Source organism: Callithrix jacchus, chromosome 11 (assembly GCF_049354715.1).
Source record: "Callithrix jacchus isolate 240 chromosome 11, calJac240_pri, whole genome shotgun sequence".
Classification (NCBI taxonomy): domain Eukaryota; kingdom Metazoa; phylum Chordata; class Mammalia; order Primates; family Cebidae; genus Callithrix; species Callithrix jacchus.
Genome location: NC_133512.1, coordinates 62,157,520 through 62,173,552, shown reverse-complemented (window position 1 = coordinate 62,173,552; position 16,033 = coordinate 62,157,520). Strand labels below are relative to the sequence as shown.

General features: G+C 37.5%; 1 protein-coding gene and 1 long non-coding RNA gene across 2 annotated transcripts in view; both read right to left on the bottom strand.

Annotated features, from left to right (window-relative positions):
• The window catches only part of ABCB1 (ATP binding cassette subfamily B member 1), a 115,207-nt gene extending 104,218 nt beyond the window's left edge, over positions 1–10,989 (bottom strand). Inside the window, exons 1-3 of the mRNA XM_054237806.2 lie at positions 10,857–10,989; positions 10,219–10,289; positions 5,889–5,937 (exon numbers count right to left, since the gene is read on the bottom strand). Of these exons, the coding sequence (XP_054093781.1) occupies positions 5,889–5,937; positions 10,219–10,283 (114 nt within the window). The 5' untranslated portion in view covers positions 10,284–10,289; positions 10,857–10,989. The remainder of the gene's footprint in view (positions 1–5,888; positions 5,938–10,218; positions 10,290–10,856) is intronic.
• Positions 10,990–13,041: 2,052 nt separating this feature from the next.
• Positions 13,042–16,033, bottom strand: part of LOC118143689 (uncharacterized) — a 116,888-nt gene continuing 113,896 nt past the window's right edge. The window contains exon 3 of the long non-coding RNA XR_008473541.2: positions 13,042–13,225. This is a non-coding gene — a long non-coding RNA (uncharacterized LOC118143689). The remainder of the gene's footprint in view (positions 13,226–16,033) is intronic.

Sequence of the window (16,033 nt, the reverse complement as noted above, 5' to 3'; positions counted from 1 at the left end):
TTTGAGAGGGATTTCATTCATTCATTCGTTTATTCATTTAATATTCAAGGGATATGTGAATATTTTCAAGTATCTTTTAAATATTTGAAAGCACCTAACGAGGTCAGGCTTGGTTCCAGGTACTGATGACAACAGTGAGTAAGATAAGCTACGTATCCTCAAAAAGCATACATTGTAGTGCATATAGTAAATGAGGGAATAGATGCATTCAACATTCATTCAATAGCTAAGTTCCTATAAAAGTTCCAGCCACTGTTCCAGGGCATTTGGGGAACAGTAGATAACAAAATATACAAAAAAAGAAACCTCCTGCCCCCTTGGAGCTTACCTTCAGAGAGAAGACAAACACATTAAAAAAGAAATCAGATAGTGATAAACATTCAGAAGAAATATCATACATGGTATGTCCCAGAGGCAGGCAGGATCAGCTGGTTTAGATTGGCTGGTTAGAGAATGTCTTTCTCAGGAGGTAACATCCATGATGAGACTTCAGTGACAGGAAGGATGTAGTTCATCCTGATGATCTAGGGATAGTGCATTCCAGGCAGGTAGAGCCAATGAACAGGTCCTTGGGTGAAAATCAGATTGCTGTGTCCCAAGGACCAAATAGAATGAACACCGTGGCAAGAGCAGAGTGAGGGAGAATACTGTCTGCAGTAAACTCAGAAATGACAGAGGTCACATATGTAGAGCATTTTGTAGTGACAGGAAGGAGTCTGGGTTTTACACTGAACTTCCTGTGTAAGCAGAAAGGAAAGCATTTAATGGTTTTAAGGCAGGAACTAACGTGGTATGATGTGGCTGCTATGGGTAAATTTTTAGAAGAGCAGAAAGGAAGGAGGGATACTAGAAGAGAGAGCATTGAGAGAATAACGTCTTGACCAGGTGTAGTAGACAGAATAATGCTTCCCCTACAACCTGTCCAAATCCTAATCCCAGGAACCTGTGAATGTATTTCCTTACATGACAAAAGGGACTTTGAGGATTTAAAACATCTCCAGATGGGGGATTATCCTGGATTATCCAGGAGGGCAAATGTAATCACCGGGTGCTTATAAGAGAGAGGAGGGGTCCTGGGGTCAGTAAGAGATGTGATGATTGAAGTAAGAGGCCGCAAGAGTGATGCAAGGAAGGGCCTGTAAGTCTAGAAACGCAAGTGTCCTTTAGAAGCTGAAAAACGGAAGGAAACTGATTCTCCTCTAGAGCCTCCAGAAGAAATGCAATCCTGCTGATACCCTGACTTGAGTCTAGTAACACATTCAACTCCAGAACAGTAAGATAATAAACTTGTGTTGTTTTAAGCCACTAAGTGAATGCTGTTTTCCTACAGCAGCAATGGGAAATGAATACACAGTGTCAAAAGAGGGATGATCAAGAGGCAGGGTAGAGCTAGAAGGAATCACAGGTTGTGGTTAAAGACTGATACACATGTGTGTGTATGTGTGTGTATGTGTGTGTGTTTGTGTTTATACCTTTGTACAACAAAGTCCACCCAGACAAAATAAGCCCAAGGTCCTGTCCACACTTATAACTTACTAAAGTACTAATGTAATTTATGGGGCAGGGTTGTTGGAACTGAAGAAGTCAAAGAATGTTGAGCTTTATTTATGAGTTTATCAAAATATTCAGAAGATAACAGGAACATAAGGTGAATTAAGTAGAAGCAATCAAATGCCAAAGTCCTTAAGGAACTGGGTTGGGAGTGGGTAATTCAAGGATACCACTGAAAATAGATAGAAGATAGTATAATTATGCAGGGTAAAACTCAAATGACAAAGGAGTTTTGCATGAGAATCAAAAATAATTTGAAAATGGCTGTGTGGAACTATAGAGATGTCCACATCATCTCTGACTCCTGTGATAAGGGGTTGAGGAAGTCTAACTTCACAGGCAAGGATGACACAAGAAAAAGCCAAAGAGCTGGAGGAAAATCAGCAAATTGTGACATAATAGAAGCAAACAAAAAATATACAGGGGACAGTCTAAGTGTTGCTGAGAGATCAAATAGAATTTTTAAATGTCCACTGAAAGCAGAGAGAGGCAGGAACAGGAGCCAAACTTCAATAGGCTGAGAACTAAGTGAATGGTTAAATCAAGACAGAATGCAAAGACCACTTTTGTGTGTGAAGGGACCTGGTAGGGGTGGCTCCAAGAAGGGCATCAGTAAGATGACAGTGCCTTGATGTGTCAATCCCAATGGGACAGACCCAGTTGAGAGGGAGAGATGTAAGATACAGAAGAGAATGCATGGTAATGATGACATAAGGTCCCTGAAAAGGCAGAGGAGATAGGGGCCAAAGTACAAGTGATTAGTCTTAAGACTAAAACTCTGTCATAACTGGAAAGAAGGAGGAGGAAACAGATCCAGATACAAGTAGGTTTGTATGATTATTGCAGCTGTGAAGATCAAAGAGTGGTTATTCATATAACCATAAAAGTCACCCAAGTTGGTTGGAGCACCAACATGGATGAGAGATACTGAGCCAGGTGGCATAGTCTTTGATGATGTTCTAACAGCAACATAGAACTCTTCAATTCCAGAGAGATAACAGTTTAACCAATCATAAGTGATTACAGTTGTTAAAAGCAACTGGGCATATCTGAGCCTACCCTGCTTACTAGCTATGTGACCCTGTGACTTCGAATGCATTACTTAACTTCTCTGAGTCAGTTTCCTCATCCGGAGCATAAGAATAACACAAGTTCCCAAATCACAGGGACTTATGTCCCTATTTGAAGATTATGAAGATAATATCACACTAAACACAGGGTGCTTAACAAATGCCTGGTACAAAGGAAACACTTAACATTGTTCGGTATTATCTGTTTAGAAAAAACATTAATGTTTCCATAAGACACATATAATAGAAGGCTCAGAGTTCATTCTACAGTGCACAATTCTTACAAGATTATATAATTTTTTTTTTTTTGAGACAGTGTCTCACTCTGTTACCCAGGCTGGAGCAAAGCTGCACAATCTTGGCTCATTGCATCTCCACCTCTTAGGTTCCAGTGATCCTCCCACCTCAGCCTCCCAAGTAGCTGAGACTACAGGTATGTGCCACCATGACCAGGTAATTTTTGTATTTTTTGTATAGACAGGGTTTTGCCATGTTGCCCAAGCTGGACCAATCCGCCCACCTTAGCCTTCCAAAGTGTGGGGATTACAGGCATGAGCCACTGCACCTGACCAAAGGTATACAATCTTTAAGAAGTTCATTTTGTGTAGAAACTGAACTCTATTTTTCTTGCTCTATGTGTCCCATGTCCTCACTTGCTTTAGATTTTATTCTAAAAAAAATAAAATATTTCTGTAAATATTGAAACAAGATCTGATATAAACTTAAAAGGCTATTAGAAAAATTTGAATTTATTCCTTACTTCTTTCATCACTTTTTTAAGATTGCCAAAAAGTCTCATAGTGGAAATAAATTAACAAACATTGTATGCAGACAAGAGCTAACATAGCAGTTCTGAGGCTGCTATGTTTAGAAAGGCCTGCATATAAGGCTGGCTTGGTTGGAACTTGGATTTGGGGAGGATCATCACCACTCTAACCGATAAGTATAGCCAAACTATCTGTACAAACAATATGGTTCTACCTTCTGCGTTTTGCCTTCCTTCTATGAGCCTGAAATTTTGGGGCCTGCTGTGTGGGTGCCTACATAATCAGCCCCTAAGAAAACTTTTGGGCATTGAGACTATAATGAGCTTCTCTGATCAACAGCATTCCACATGTGCTGTTTCAACTCACTGCTTGAAGAAATTCAGTATGCCCTGTGACTCCACTAGGAGAGAACTCTAGGAGCTTGTACCTGGTTTCTTCTGGACTTCTCCCCAGTTGCCTTTTGCCATAAGTCCTTTGAGTCCTCCTAGTGTGAATCATTGAGGCTGGGCTTCTTGGAAACCCCGAACACACAATATTTTTTATCTTCACTAAAAACTATTATTAATAAGTGATTCCAGTGACATCACTATTTTATTGTTAAACATTTATTATATTCTTGTATTTATTAAGTTTTATATTCAAGTTACATTCAATGTTTTCTATGTCAACTTTTCAGGAAAAATATGTGAGGAAAATCTATCTAAGTAGTAGAATACTTCATCAATAGGCTTATTGTATATTCTCTCTATCCTGGCACCATTGTGTATCCTCACACAGGTGAATATGTCTAGCTTCAATTTCTTCACATGTAAAATTGGAATAATAGTATCCATCTCAAAAGGAATTGTAAGGAATAAATGAGATTATATATGAAATACTTAGGAAAATGCTTGGCATATTGTTCTATATGTGTTCTATTACTACCACCTTATATTAAAGCTTCATATTTTTATTTTTTGTGCCTTAAAATGAATTGAGTATTGATAACATTACCTCTATATAGCAGGTCTGTTAAATTTTCTAAAATATAAAACTCCTAAGGTTTAAAACTATTTAACTACAAATAATAAAAGCTGAAAGTCTCAAAATGACAGCACCGAAATCCTGGGAATAAATACAACTTTAACCTAAATGCTTCTTTCCATAAAAAAAAGTAACAAAGAAAACTGTCACTTGGTTACTCAAGTAGTCTGAGGATGACTCAAGTACTTAGTCTCGTCTCCCCAAAATTCCAAAGGAAGTGGAGATAGAATAAAAGCAGGAGTCATGACAAGAGCAATTGTAGCACAGAGAGATGAAGGTCACATAAGGGAACCATGGAGTCTTCAGTATAAAAGTCACATGACTGTTTTTTCCCTGCCTACAACTATTTTCATAATCAATTTATTAAAATCCATTTTACAAGACAATCTATCCACTCCTTCCCCCTAAAAAAGTCCTGTGTTATGACTGAATTATAAAGCGTGTGCTGTTAGATTAATTGGTTCAGTAGTCTTTCTGGTTCTAATCTCTGGAATCACTCACCTAACAGTTCACCTAAATTTGTACTCTTAGAAAAAAGGAAGTGAGAATCCAGGTCATCAGCTAGGTGTGGCACAGTGGTTTACACCCGTAATCCCAGCACTTTGGGAGGCAAGGGAGGCGGATCACTTGAGGTCAAGAGTTAAAGGCCAGCCTGGGCAACATAGCGAGACCCTGTCTCTACAAAAAATACAAAAGTTGGCTGGGCATGGCGGTACACACCTGCGGTCTTAGCTACTTGAGGGGCTGAGGTGAGAGGATCAGTTGAGGCTGGTGGGCAGCAGTTGCAGTGAGCCAAGATCATGGCACTGAAGTCATCAACCAACCACACCTATATAATTCCTGTCTGATTCCAAGTGTGATCAAAGAAAAGCTTCTAAACAACTACGTGCAACCAGAAAATGAAATAGTTACATTAAAGTTTTCAAATTCTAGATTTTCATCTTACATAGCACAGGGGAATGATGACATATGGCATATTTGAAATCATAGTAATAAATAATCCATTGCTACCTTTTATTGCTAGCAATGGACTTTTACCTAAAATTTACAATGGACTAACCAAAATGCTCTAAAATTTTCATAGCAATAAATAATCCATTGCTATCTTTTATTGTTAGCAATGGACTTTGACCTAAAACCTGACAGAATTTCCGAGCCATTAAAGACAGCACTCTACATGATTGGTTTCCTCTATGCAGATGGGAGAGGTGTTTGTGTAGGTAATGGATCACTGGCAACATAATTCATTAGAAGAATACTGAAATCTAACTCAGGAAGGGTGGCTGCAGATTATTAATATACATGGCAAGTTATGATCAGCATTCTCCCAAAAATAAGCTAAATCAAATCAATCTATTTTGCTTCTCCATTAACACACTCTGTAAGAAAATCTTTTATCAGATGAATATCTCTTTTCCATGTAAGGAGACATCAAATTTACAAAGTATTTTCAATAGTTAATAAATTCAAAACTCACCATTGCAAAAACACTGACAGTTGGTTTCTTTTCCTTCTTATCTTTTTCACTGCAAAACAGCAAGGAATTACATAAAAATTTGGAAATTACATAATTTTTTAATTATTCAAATTAATATAGAAAGTATATTTAATGACAAATAGGATGAAGAAATATGTCTATATTATACAGTTAAAAAACAAGATAGTAATAGTATGATCCCATTTATAATGCTTAAATATGTTTACATATATCTTAGAAATCTATGTATGTGGTTTTCACTGAGTATTGAAATCTCTCTAAAAATATTTGCTTCCTTGTGCCTTTGAAATTTCCTGATTTGCTATGATAGATACATACATATACCCTTTGCAATCAGAAAAAAAGACATATGGAAAAAAGAGTTTCCTGTTTTTATTCTAATTAGAAAATCATTCACACTTCCCCTTAATTATGAATCCCCTTGTCATTTGAGTAATGACGGCATTGATATTTTATCCATCTACAGCCTAGACATTATTCTTAATCATTCCCTTTATTAGTGAAGAGTAGTGACAATTAGATGCTGGGCATAACTAGCCTAAGAAGAAAATTAAATTACTCTTTATGAGCAAATCTAATTGTGAAAAAAATGTCTGGAGCCCTAAATGAACCATTATGAAATAAATGCACTCTAGAAAGCTATGGTCAAAAATGATGTTCCATAAATTGTCAAAAAGTTGTCCTCAGGCATAGGGTCAACTCTTATTTTGAATCCAGATACAAGTGAATCTAACTCTGTAACCCATTTTCCACTCTGTGTAACTGCCACCTAGGTTGTGAAAGCAAACCAACTATAACAAATCTGCCTCATCTATATTTTTGTATAAAACTAAGATTATTTTAGAGAAGAATTGTGTTATTTTTTACAGGGTTTTTAAGTTCACAAGGTAAATTCAACTTTGCCTTTGTTCTTTACACTAAGTGAGGTCAAAAGAGGTGAAGAGACTTCTAAAGAAAACAAATCTGGAGTTTACCCATTTGGCTTTGGATAATGTTAGACAGACATAAAATACACAAATATAACTCTTCAGGTTTGGTCCCACCCAATTCCCAGTAAAGGCATGGTTTCAGTATCCCTGGAACCAGGATGAAAAGAGAAAAACAGCCATAAATAGTTGAGTTTTAGCTCTAAGCTTTTTATTTATTTTTTTGTTCTCTAAGACTGCTGCTACTCTAGAGAAGTTATAATGTTCCAGGCACTGGCTAAGTAAGCACTTCCCACACAGGATTCATAAACAATTCTATAAGACACATTTTTTCCTTTTAGAGATGCAGAAGAATGAGAAGAGTTAACTTGTTCCAGGTCCCACAGATATAACAAAGCCTATATTTAAATGCCAAGTCCGTTCCCTGACCACCAAGCTATAAGGTACAACCTCAGGTTTCTGAGATACTGCATCACATTAAAATGCACTCTCACACAAACTCTCACCCCTACAAGATTACTTACTTATCCCCATTAGCACAAAACACAGTGCTTAGAAAGACAATCATTCATCAAACATCATTTTAATAAAGAATCTTTGCAAATAGACATATTCCAAATAGCACTATTATCCCAGCATTATCTATTACCAAAGCCATATACTTCTTTACAATCCATGTTAAAACAGATTTAAATCAATGGCAATGAGCACAATTTAATAAGAACTACTTACGTAAAATATAATGTCTAATTTGAAAAAAAAAGTCTATAGGTCATGATAGAACCAATAATAGAAATATGTGAAAGATCAAACAATTTTCTTTACTGTTTCCCTTCACATACCCTCAGTATTTCTTAAATCTACCTAAATGTTTGTATCATAAGTATGTAATTCTTTAAGCTATAGTTTTCAAAAATACAAAGTGAAAAACAAAAAGCAGAATACCTACCCTCCACTCTATGGAGCCTTTTTCATTGTTTATATGAACTTTTTTTTACAAAAATTTTCTATTTCAATCACATGTTCTCCTACCATTATCACATCTAAGAAAAGTAGTTGCAATTTTGATATTGGCTCATATCCAATCCACATTAAAATGTCCCAAGAATGTTTTCCGTAGGTTTTTTCCTTGTTGAACATTTAGGTTGTTTTGTTTTGTTTTGTAATGTTCACACACTACATTTGGTAGTTATATATCTTTAGTCTCTCTTAATCTAGAAGTCCTCCTTTTATTTTTTTTAACATTGAATTTTGTAAAGGGATATGAACAGCTGTCTTACAGAATGTCCCACATCTTGGGACAAATTGAATACAAATTGGGAAGTGCAATAAATGTAAAATACACATCAAACAGGAGGACTTAGCATAAAAGAGAATGTAAACTATCTTATTAATCATTTTGATTACATATAGAAAATCCAATCTTTTGGACATATTGAGTACTATAAAATATATTTTCAAAATTAGTTTTATCTTTTTATTTTTACTTTTTAATGTTGCTACTACAAAATTTTAAATTACAAATGTGGCTCACATGACATATCTATTGGACAGCCCCAGTCTACAAGTTTAACTGGATTCAGACTAAATGTTTTTGTAGATATATTAACATTTGCTAAGTGATGTTGTTTACTCAAAATCCAAGTGATGAGTCATTTACTACAATCTATTCTACTGTGAGTGATACCAGATCTGATCACTTGGTTAAGGTGCTAACTGCAAAATCTTTAACTGGAAAAGCACATTCTCCTTCCAATTAGTAAACACTTTGAAGAAAATTCTTAGATACAACTTTTTTCCGAATGGTTTAGGGTTCGTTGACAATCCTTGCCGGAGTCTATTAAAACAATGCACATTCCAAAGTAATAGCTGGAATTTTTCTGTAAAGATCATTCCTTTATTTTCTCTACATCTCATACTTTCTTTCAGCTTCCCTCCTCTCAGAATATTAGGGATTCAACAGTTGCATTCAGTATCTAAAAATCGATTACAGTTATGATTTTCTTTGATGCTCAAATTTTCCCAGAGTTGGCCAGTGGAAGCCCCTTCCAGCTAGCTCCAGTGTGTGCTTTTGACTACTCCATTAAACTCCACTTTCTTATTTTCGGGTGCCACAAGATACTCCAGGCTCACTTTGTATTTTTCCTGCCCCAGACCTGGCTGAAATTAACTATTGAGGCGTTATTTCTTTTAGGGAGGAATGGTATTAAGAAATCAAGATCTGATACTAACAGTGCTCATTGTTACTGTCCCTTTCAGTAGGCTGAAAATGAACTATTGAAAAATTATGAATTCATATTGAAATTTCCAATTCAAATTTAACATTATTTTAAAAATGTATTTAATTTCCACATTTGTATTTTTTTCTCTTACACTGAAAAGTTTGGTTTCTTGTAATATTAACATGTTTATTAATTTATCTTATAATTTATAGTTTCTAATAATATTAATATATTTACTAATTTATCTTACAATTTACTACTAACAATGAATCTATTGAGTGGAGTTTTAAATTTCCTATAAAGCCAGAGCACCATGATCAAAATTAACTTTAAATAATTATTTTCTGTGTGTGTGGTTACATTACCAATATTATATTAAGATATTTATTGCCAGTTAAAACAACACACACACAAAAAAAACAAAATGTACTTTTGACCTTCCACCACCCAGGCCACAAACGTGTGATGTTTACGTAGCCATTTACCACAATCAAGAGCCTGGACCACAGAACAGATCACCAGCGGCATATGGCTCGGGTATGGGCAACGAACATCACTCGAAAAGCAGAAGTTAAGACAGAAATGAGCATGCGCCTGTCTGAAGCTGAGGAAGAGACACATCAAGACTAAGGGAGAGAGTCCAGGAAGGGTAAAAGAGTGAAATGAAGAGAGGCTGGTGAATGACTAAGAACGGTTGAATAGGACAAATAAGTTCCAATGTTCAACAGCAGACTAGGGTGACTACAGTTAGCAATATATTGTATATTTCAAAGTAGTTAGAATAAAGGACTTAAAATATTATCAACACAGAAATGAAATATACCCAAGATGATGGATACTCCAAATATCTGGACTTGATCATTACACATTCTGTGCATGTAAAAAACACTCTCATATACCCCATTTCATAAATATGTAAAATATTATGTATCATAAAGGAAAGAACAAAAAAGACTGAAAGAGAATGCATATGCTGTGCTCCACGCATCCGACATACTTCTGCTCTAAGCAGGGAAATTGATTCCAAAGGCTGGTTTGCGTTTCTTAAAATAAGAATAATTAAAAACAACAATATGTCACTTATTTCAGAGCTGGAAGATATAAATAAACTACCCAAATCTTGCAGTTATGTAAACTGTGAAAATTAAACAAACTAGCTACCTTTTATGATTCAGTTTATAAAAGTTCTTCCCTGCTCCTCCATTGCGGTCCCCTTCGAGATCCATCCCGACCTGAAGAGAAACCGCAGCTCGTTAGCCAAATACATGACCCGCAGGAGCCTGAGCTGAGACTAACCACCAGTCCTCTGCCTAGCCCAGAGAGCAGTAAGGGGGAGCGCTCGCCGTGATGCTCCAGCTGCTCTGGCCACGCTGGGTACTGCAGGGGCTTTCCTGTGCGCGGGGTCTCCAGCCACTCCACGCAGGCAGAGTTCGGGGTCTGACAGCGCGCTCTGAAGTTTGCCCGCCGCGAGCGCGGTTCTCCCTCCCGGTTCCCGTCGCCGCGGACAATGCTCCCTCCCACCCGCCTCCCGCGGGCTCAGTGACCAGGTCCCCGCACCGCGCGGGCTCTGCGCGCTCCGGTCAGCATGGTCCAGTGCCACTACGGTTTGGGCGCTGCTCCAGGAGCTCCCGAGTCTACATCTCACCCTACTTGGTCCCCAAGGACTTGCAACAGGACTCCTCCACACCATCCACGCCTCGAGAAGCCCTTCTCCCGCGAGGACCACGTACAGGGAATCTGAGAACCTGACCCTTCTTGGGAACTATCCCATAGTAGTTCCCAAGTTCGCGTGCGCCTACCTCGAGCTCCTTTGAACGGTCACTAAGACGTAAAATTTTGGAAGAAGAGACTCTGACTTCGTGGAAGGAAAGACCTAGTGGAAACAAACCGCGGCGTCGGCTTCTTCGAGCTTGGAGGAACCGCCGCTCGAATGAGCCCAGGCTTCCTGTGGAAAAGAGGACTAAGCGTCAGTGCTCGGTCCAGCCCCGGCGCTGTCCTGCGCAGCCAATCAAACCTCACCGCAAATGAACGCTCCCGGCCTGGCTTGACCGAATGTTGATTCCTTGAGAAATTGCGAAACAGATTGAATCTCCAGGAGGAATGTTTATGGCTTCCGTTGCACCTCTCTGGAAAGGGCAAGTAGAGAAACGTGCATCAGCTGAATCATCGGGGACATTTCAATTTACAGAAACATGTCTCTCAAAGTTCACAGAAGTCTTCATATCCATATAAGAATACAGGATGTCGTTAAGGGAAATTTTCTCTGGATTTGCATTTAATACAGTTAATACAAAACCTCCGATCTCTCCAATTCTGTAGCACCTTTCTGCTAACACCTGTAAAAAGGCCAGGAGAAATTTTTCTGCAGTGGACATTCTTCAGCATGTTTGACGGTTTCTCAGTTTTATCTGTTCATCCTTTATTTGATGATAAATGGAAAGAAAGAAAAAGGAAGTTTTAAAAAATATAGATACACTGGTATTTCAAGATAGAAATGGTATTTCTAAGTGTGTAATATTTTAAAACTTTAGAGGTCAGATCAATGCCCGTGTTTTTTCAGAGCATTTCAAAATTCTTACATTTTAATTAAAATTATTAAAATTAACATAGCATGTTGCACATTGGGAGGCCGAGGCGGGTGGATCCCGAGGTCAAGAGATTGAGACCATCCTGGTCAACATGGTGAAACCCCGTCTCTACTAAAAAATACGAAAAATTAGCTGGGCACGGTGGCGCGTGCCTGTAATCCCAGCTACTCAGCAGGCTGAGGCAGGAGAATTGTCTGAACCCAGGAGGCGGAGGTTGCGGTGAGCCGAGATCACGCCATTGCACTCTAGCCTGGGTAACAAGAGGGAAACTCCGTGTCAAAAAATAATAATAAATAAATAAACAAACAAACATAGCATGTTTTAGCATGTTACATTAGCTTTAATTTCTTTCCATATTTACTGCCAACATTTAATATTTTTTCCTGTCCACTATTTTTTTCAAACTGAGGAAAAGTATGTGCAACCTTCCCAATTCAAATTTGTAAAGTACTGCTAACTCACATCAGAGCTTTTCTTACTTCTTATGAACATAGAGGAAATAGCTTTGTTGTAACCTGTAGTTTGCATTCCATGACTTACACATATTACCTATCAGCTTACTGCATAAGTTTAGAAGAAGAAAATCACTTTGTTTTTTTACTGCATAGTCTGAAGATGTTTCCTCTTTCTTAAAATAACTTATACTTCAAAGCCATAATTTTTTCCTATTCTTGACTACACATTTTTCTTACCTTGATTTATTTTGTGCTTGGCCATATAATGAAGTTTTTTTTTTTTGTCTTTTGTTTTTTGCTTTTTTTACAAATTGTTAATTAGGCTTCTAACAGGCCTCTATTTTTTCCACATGTTCTAATTGGATATGCATGAGTATAGCATTGTTCACTGTTTAGCGCTTAACAATAACCCTGTGGTCCATCTGGGGTAAATATACAAGTTTTCATCTTCATCACTTGCATTTTTAATCTTATTTATGCCTTTCATCTCTGTTTCCACTTTTGTTTTGCTTTGTTTCTTTATCTCACCTTTTGTTTACATAATATTGTTGAATTTTATGTAGCCTTTTGAATGGCCTTTAACCCTCCCTAAACCATACAGGATATAAATAAAGTGCTGTATTGTTATACTGATTATACTATTTCTATAGTCTTGAGCTTCAGGTAAAGATCTCTATCAAGGATATAAGTAAGTTAAAGATCAGAATAACACAGAGATTTTAAAAATAAGGTTCTACCATTCTGTTATATTGTATTCAATTTTTTTGCTCCACTGACATGAAAGTATGAATATAAAACATGATGGACCTAAAGCAAACTAGCTCTTGCTACTTTCAACTGCCCTTGGCTTATTTAAAGACACCAGTCTTGTATTTGTGCTACCACCACTCCTGTCAAGCTGGACTTGGCTGTTCTTAAGCCTCCTTAATTTCTGGTGAAACCTACCTAGTCTCCTTGCAAGTTGGCACTTATATACCTTCATTCAAGCAGTGCTTTTTCCATTTGAAGTGATTGCCACAATCTGTACTTTCTTGTCATCCACCCTCATGTAGCCGTTTCACCAACGTGTCTATAGCTACCCAACACTAAAGATTTGTCTCTCTGCTGCCTTCTGTTCTTTTTTATCTGTGGGAGTAATAATATATAATGATAATAACAAATAACATTTATTAACTACTGGTCATATATCAGGAACTGCCAAGCACTTCAAAGAGATTATCTCATTTAATCTTTACAAGAATCATATCAAGTAGTTACTGTTGTTGTTACTCCCATATTACAATAAAAGACACTCAGGTTTGCATTATTTGTCCAGTCACACAGCAGGTAAGCTGCTAACCAGTAGACCCTCTCTCATAACTATGCTTTTAACCACTACTCTACACTATAGTACATTATCATAGGACATTCCACTACACTGCCTTTTTCAGCCCCATGAAGTATTTTCTTCTTATGGTTCCATCTTGGAAAACTTGCAATGGCTCCCTGCCACAGACTATATGATACCTAAGAGTTTCTTCTTCTTTCTTCTTCCTCTTCTTCTCCTTCTCCTTCTTCTTCTTTTTCTTCCTCTTCTTCTCCTTCTTCTTCTTTTTTTTGAGACAGAGTCTCACTCTGTCTCCAGGCACCAGGCTGAAGTACAGTGGCGCGCAATCTCGGCTCACTGCAACCTCCACCTACCGGGTTCAAGCAATTCTCCTGCCTCAGCCTCCCGAGTAGTTGGGACTACAGGAGCACGCCACCACACCAAGCTAATTTTTGTATTTTAGTAGAGATGGGGTTTCACCATGTTGGCCAGGATGGTCTCGATCTCTTGACCTTGTGATCTGCCCTCCTCAGCCTCCCAAAGTGCTGGGATTACAGGCGTGAGCCACCGTGCTCAGCCCAGCGTTTCCTCTTAAAAGAACCACAACATAGCACTTCTCTCTAATCATCTTCCTCCCCATTGACATGTACATGTTCACTCCATTTCAGCCAAACTCACTAGACTTCTCAGATGATATGCTGTTTTCATTCTGTGCCTTTCCACATATAAATTGTTAAACTAAATTAATTTACAAAAATTTTCTTCTTTATTACTTGGCTCCATTAAACAATTTGGGCTTCGAAGGCAGAAAAACTTAGATAAGGACCTTCTCTGCTGGTTATTATGTGTAGGTTTGAATGAGTTACTTAACTCGGCTGTCCCACAGAGGTACTATCTACTCTTTACTAAACTCTACTGTTTAGTAAAGACATGTGGCAAGATTAAGTGATTTGTATATTTAAAAGGTTTGTACAGTGCCTGGAACACCCTAAACATTCAATATTGCTATATATTAGTAACAATACCCTCTTCTCAATCTCTTTTTGCCCTTCCTTAGCATTCTTTGGCACTCATGTATGTAGTCACATCTATTTATCCACATATGTTTGACCAATTATTCTCATATCCCAGCTCTCTCTGTTCTTTATTATGAGTATTAACAAATTTATAGAAATTAAAGCTGTTTACCTATTTTTCCTTCTCCTATGGTTTTTAATTCTTCTGGATGTTCTTCTTGTGACCCTCTATTGTAAATCTTGTATGTCTTTCTTTCTCTGATCTCGTTAATAATTTATTTTCTCTATTTTTCCTATCTCCTCTATTTAGCCAATCTGAGTCCAAATTGAAGGTACAACACATTTAAAGACGGAATGCAACTCACCTCAACGAACTTAATTGACCTGAGGCAGAGAAAGAATACAAGTTCCAGTCATCTCAATGAACTTAATTGACCTGAGATAGAGAAAGAATACAAGTTTCCACCCAGTTCAAAGAGCAAGATATATGACTCAGTTGTGTTAACAATAATAAGAGATCCACACATTCTCCACCCTTTCATATGTAATGATTTTTATCTATGAAGGACATGTGACTGACCTAACGATGGGGGATATTAAATGACTTTACTTGAACTCACGTTGGATTACATCAGATTGCTTCTATGGATACCTGCACTGAAAGAAAAAAATCTAGATTCTGAAGGTCAGTGTGATCATCTTCAAAGAGGTTGTTTGTTTTGCCATCATTTAGCAAATATTGCAACAGAAACGATTTGTGTGAAATGGTGATCAGATGATGATAAATTAATTTTGATTAAGTCACTTAGTGACTTAGCCATGTGATAAGTCAATGGCAAATAGAAACCTGAATTTTACTCCTCTTTGAACCCTTCCCTATCTACTCCAGCCAGAAATATTTTCTACTACTCTGCAATCCTACTTTTCAGTATCTGTACCTCTCATTTTGTATTTATTATTAATGTTTCATATGATTATGAATTTTTAAAAATATTCTAACTGGACAGAGACTTACACAAAACGAAGTTTCAATAAATGTTTGTGGAAAATATTAAGTGCTGATAATATGACATCAGAGACAGATTTATGGAAATTATCCTAGTAGACTAAATGCCTGAGTTATCATTAGTGTGACTTGAAAGATCCATTGCCATGAACTATGTCCCTTATCAACTTCTTTTTATTGAGACAGAGTCTTACTCTGTCACCTAAACTGGAGTGCCCTGGCATGATCTCAGCTCAATGCAACCTCTGCCTCCTGAGTTCCAGTGATTCTCTTGCCTCAGCCTCCTGAGTAGCTTGGATTACAGGTCTGCAGCAGCACACCATGCTAATTTTTATAATTTTAGTAGAGATGGGGTTTTACCACGTTGGCTAGGCTGATCTTGAACTTCTGGCCTCAAGTGATCTGCCCACCTCAGCCTCCCAAAGTGCTGGGATTATAGGTGTCAGCCACCACGCCCGGCCTCCTCTATCAACTTCTAATATAATCTTTAAACTCCGTTAGAGAATCATCTCTCTGAGTAAATCACTGCCCCCTATTGAAATAAATATACCATAATGGCACAAGAAAAGTTTTTAAATGAATGACAAAATTAAGAGGAGAGAAGA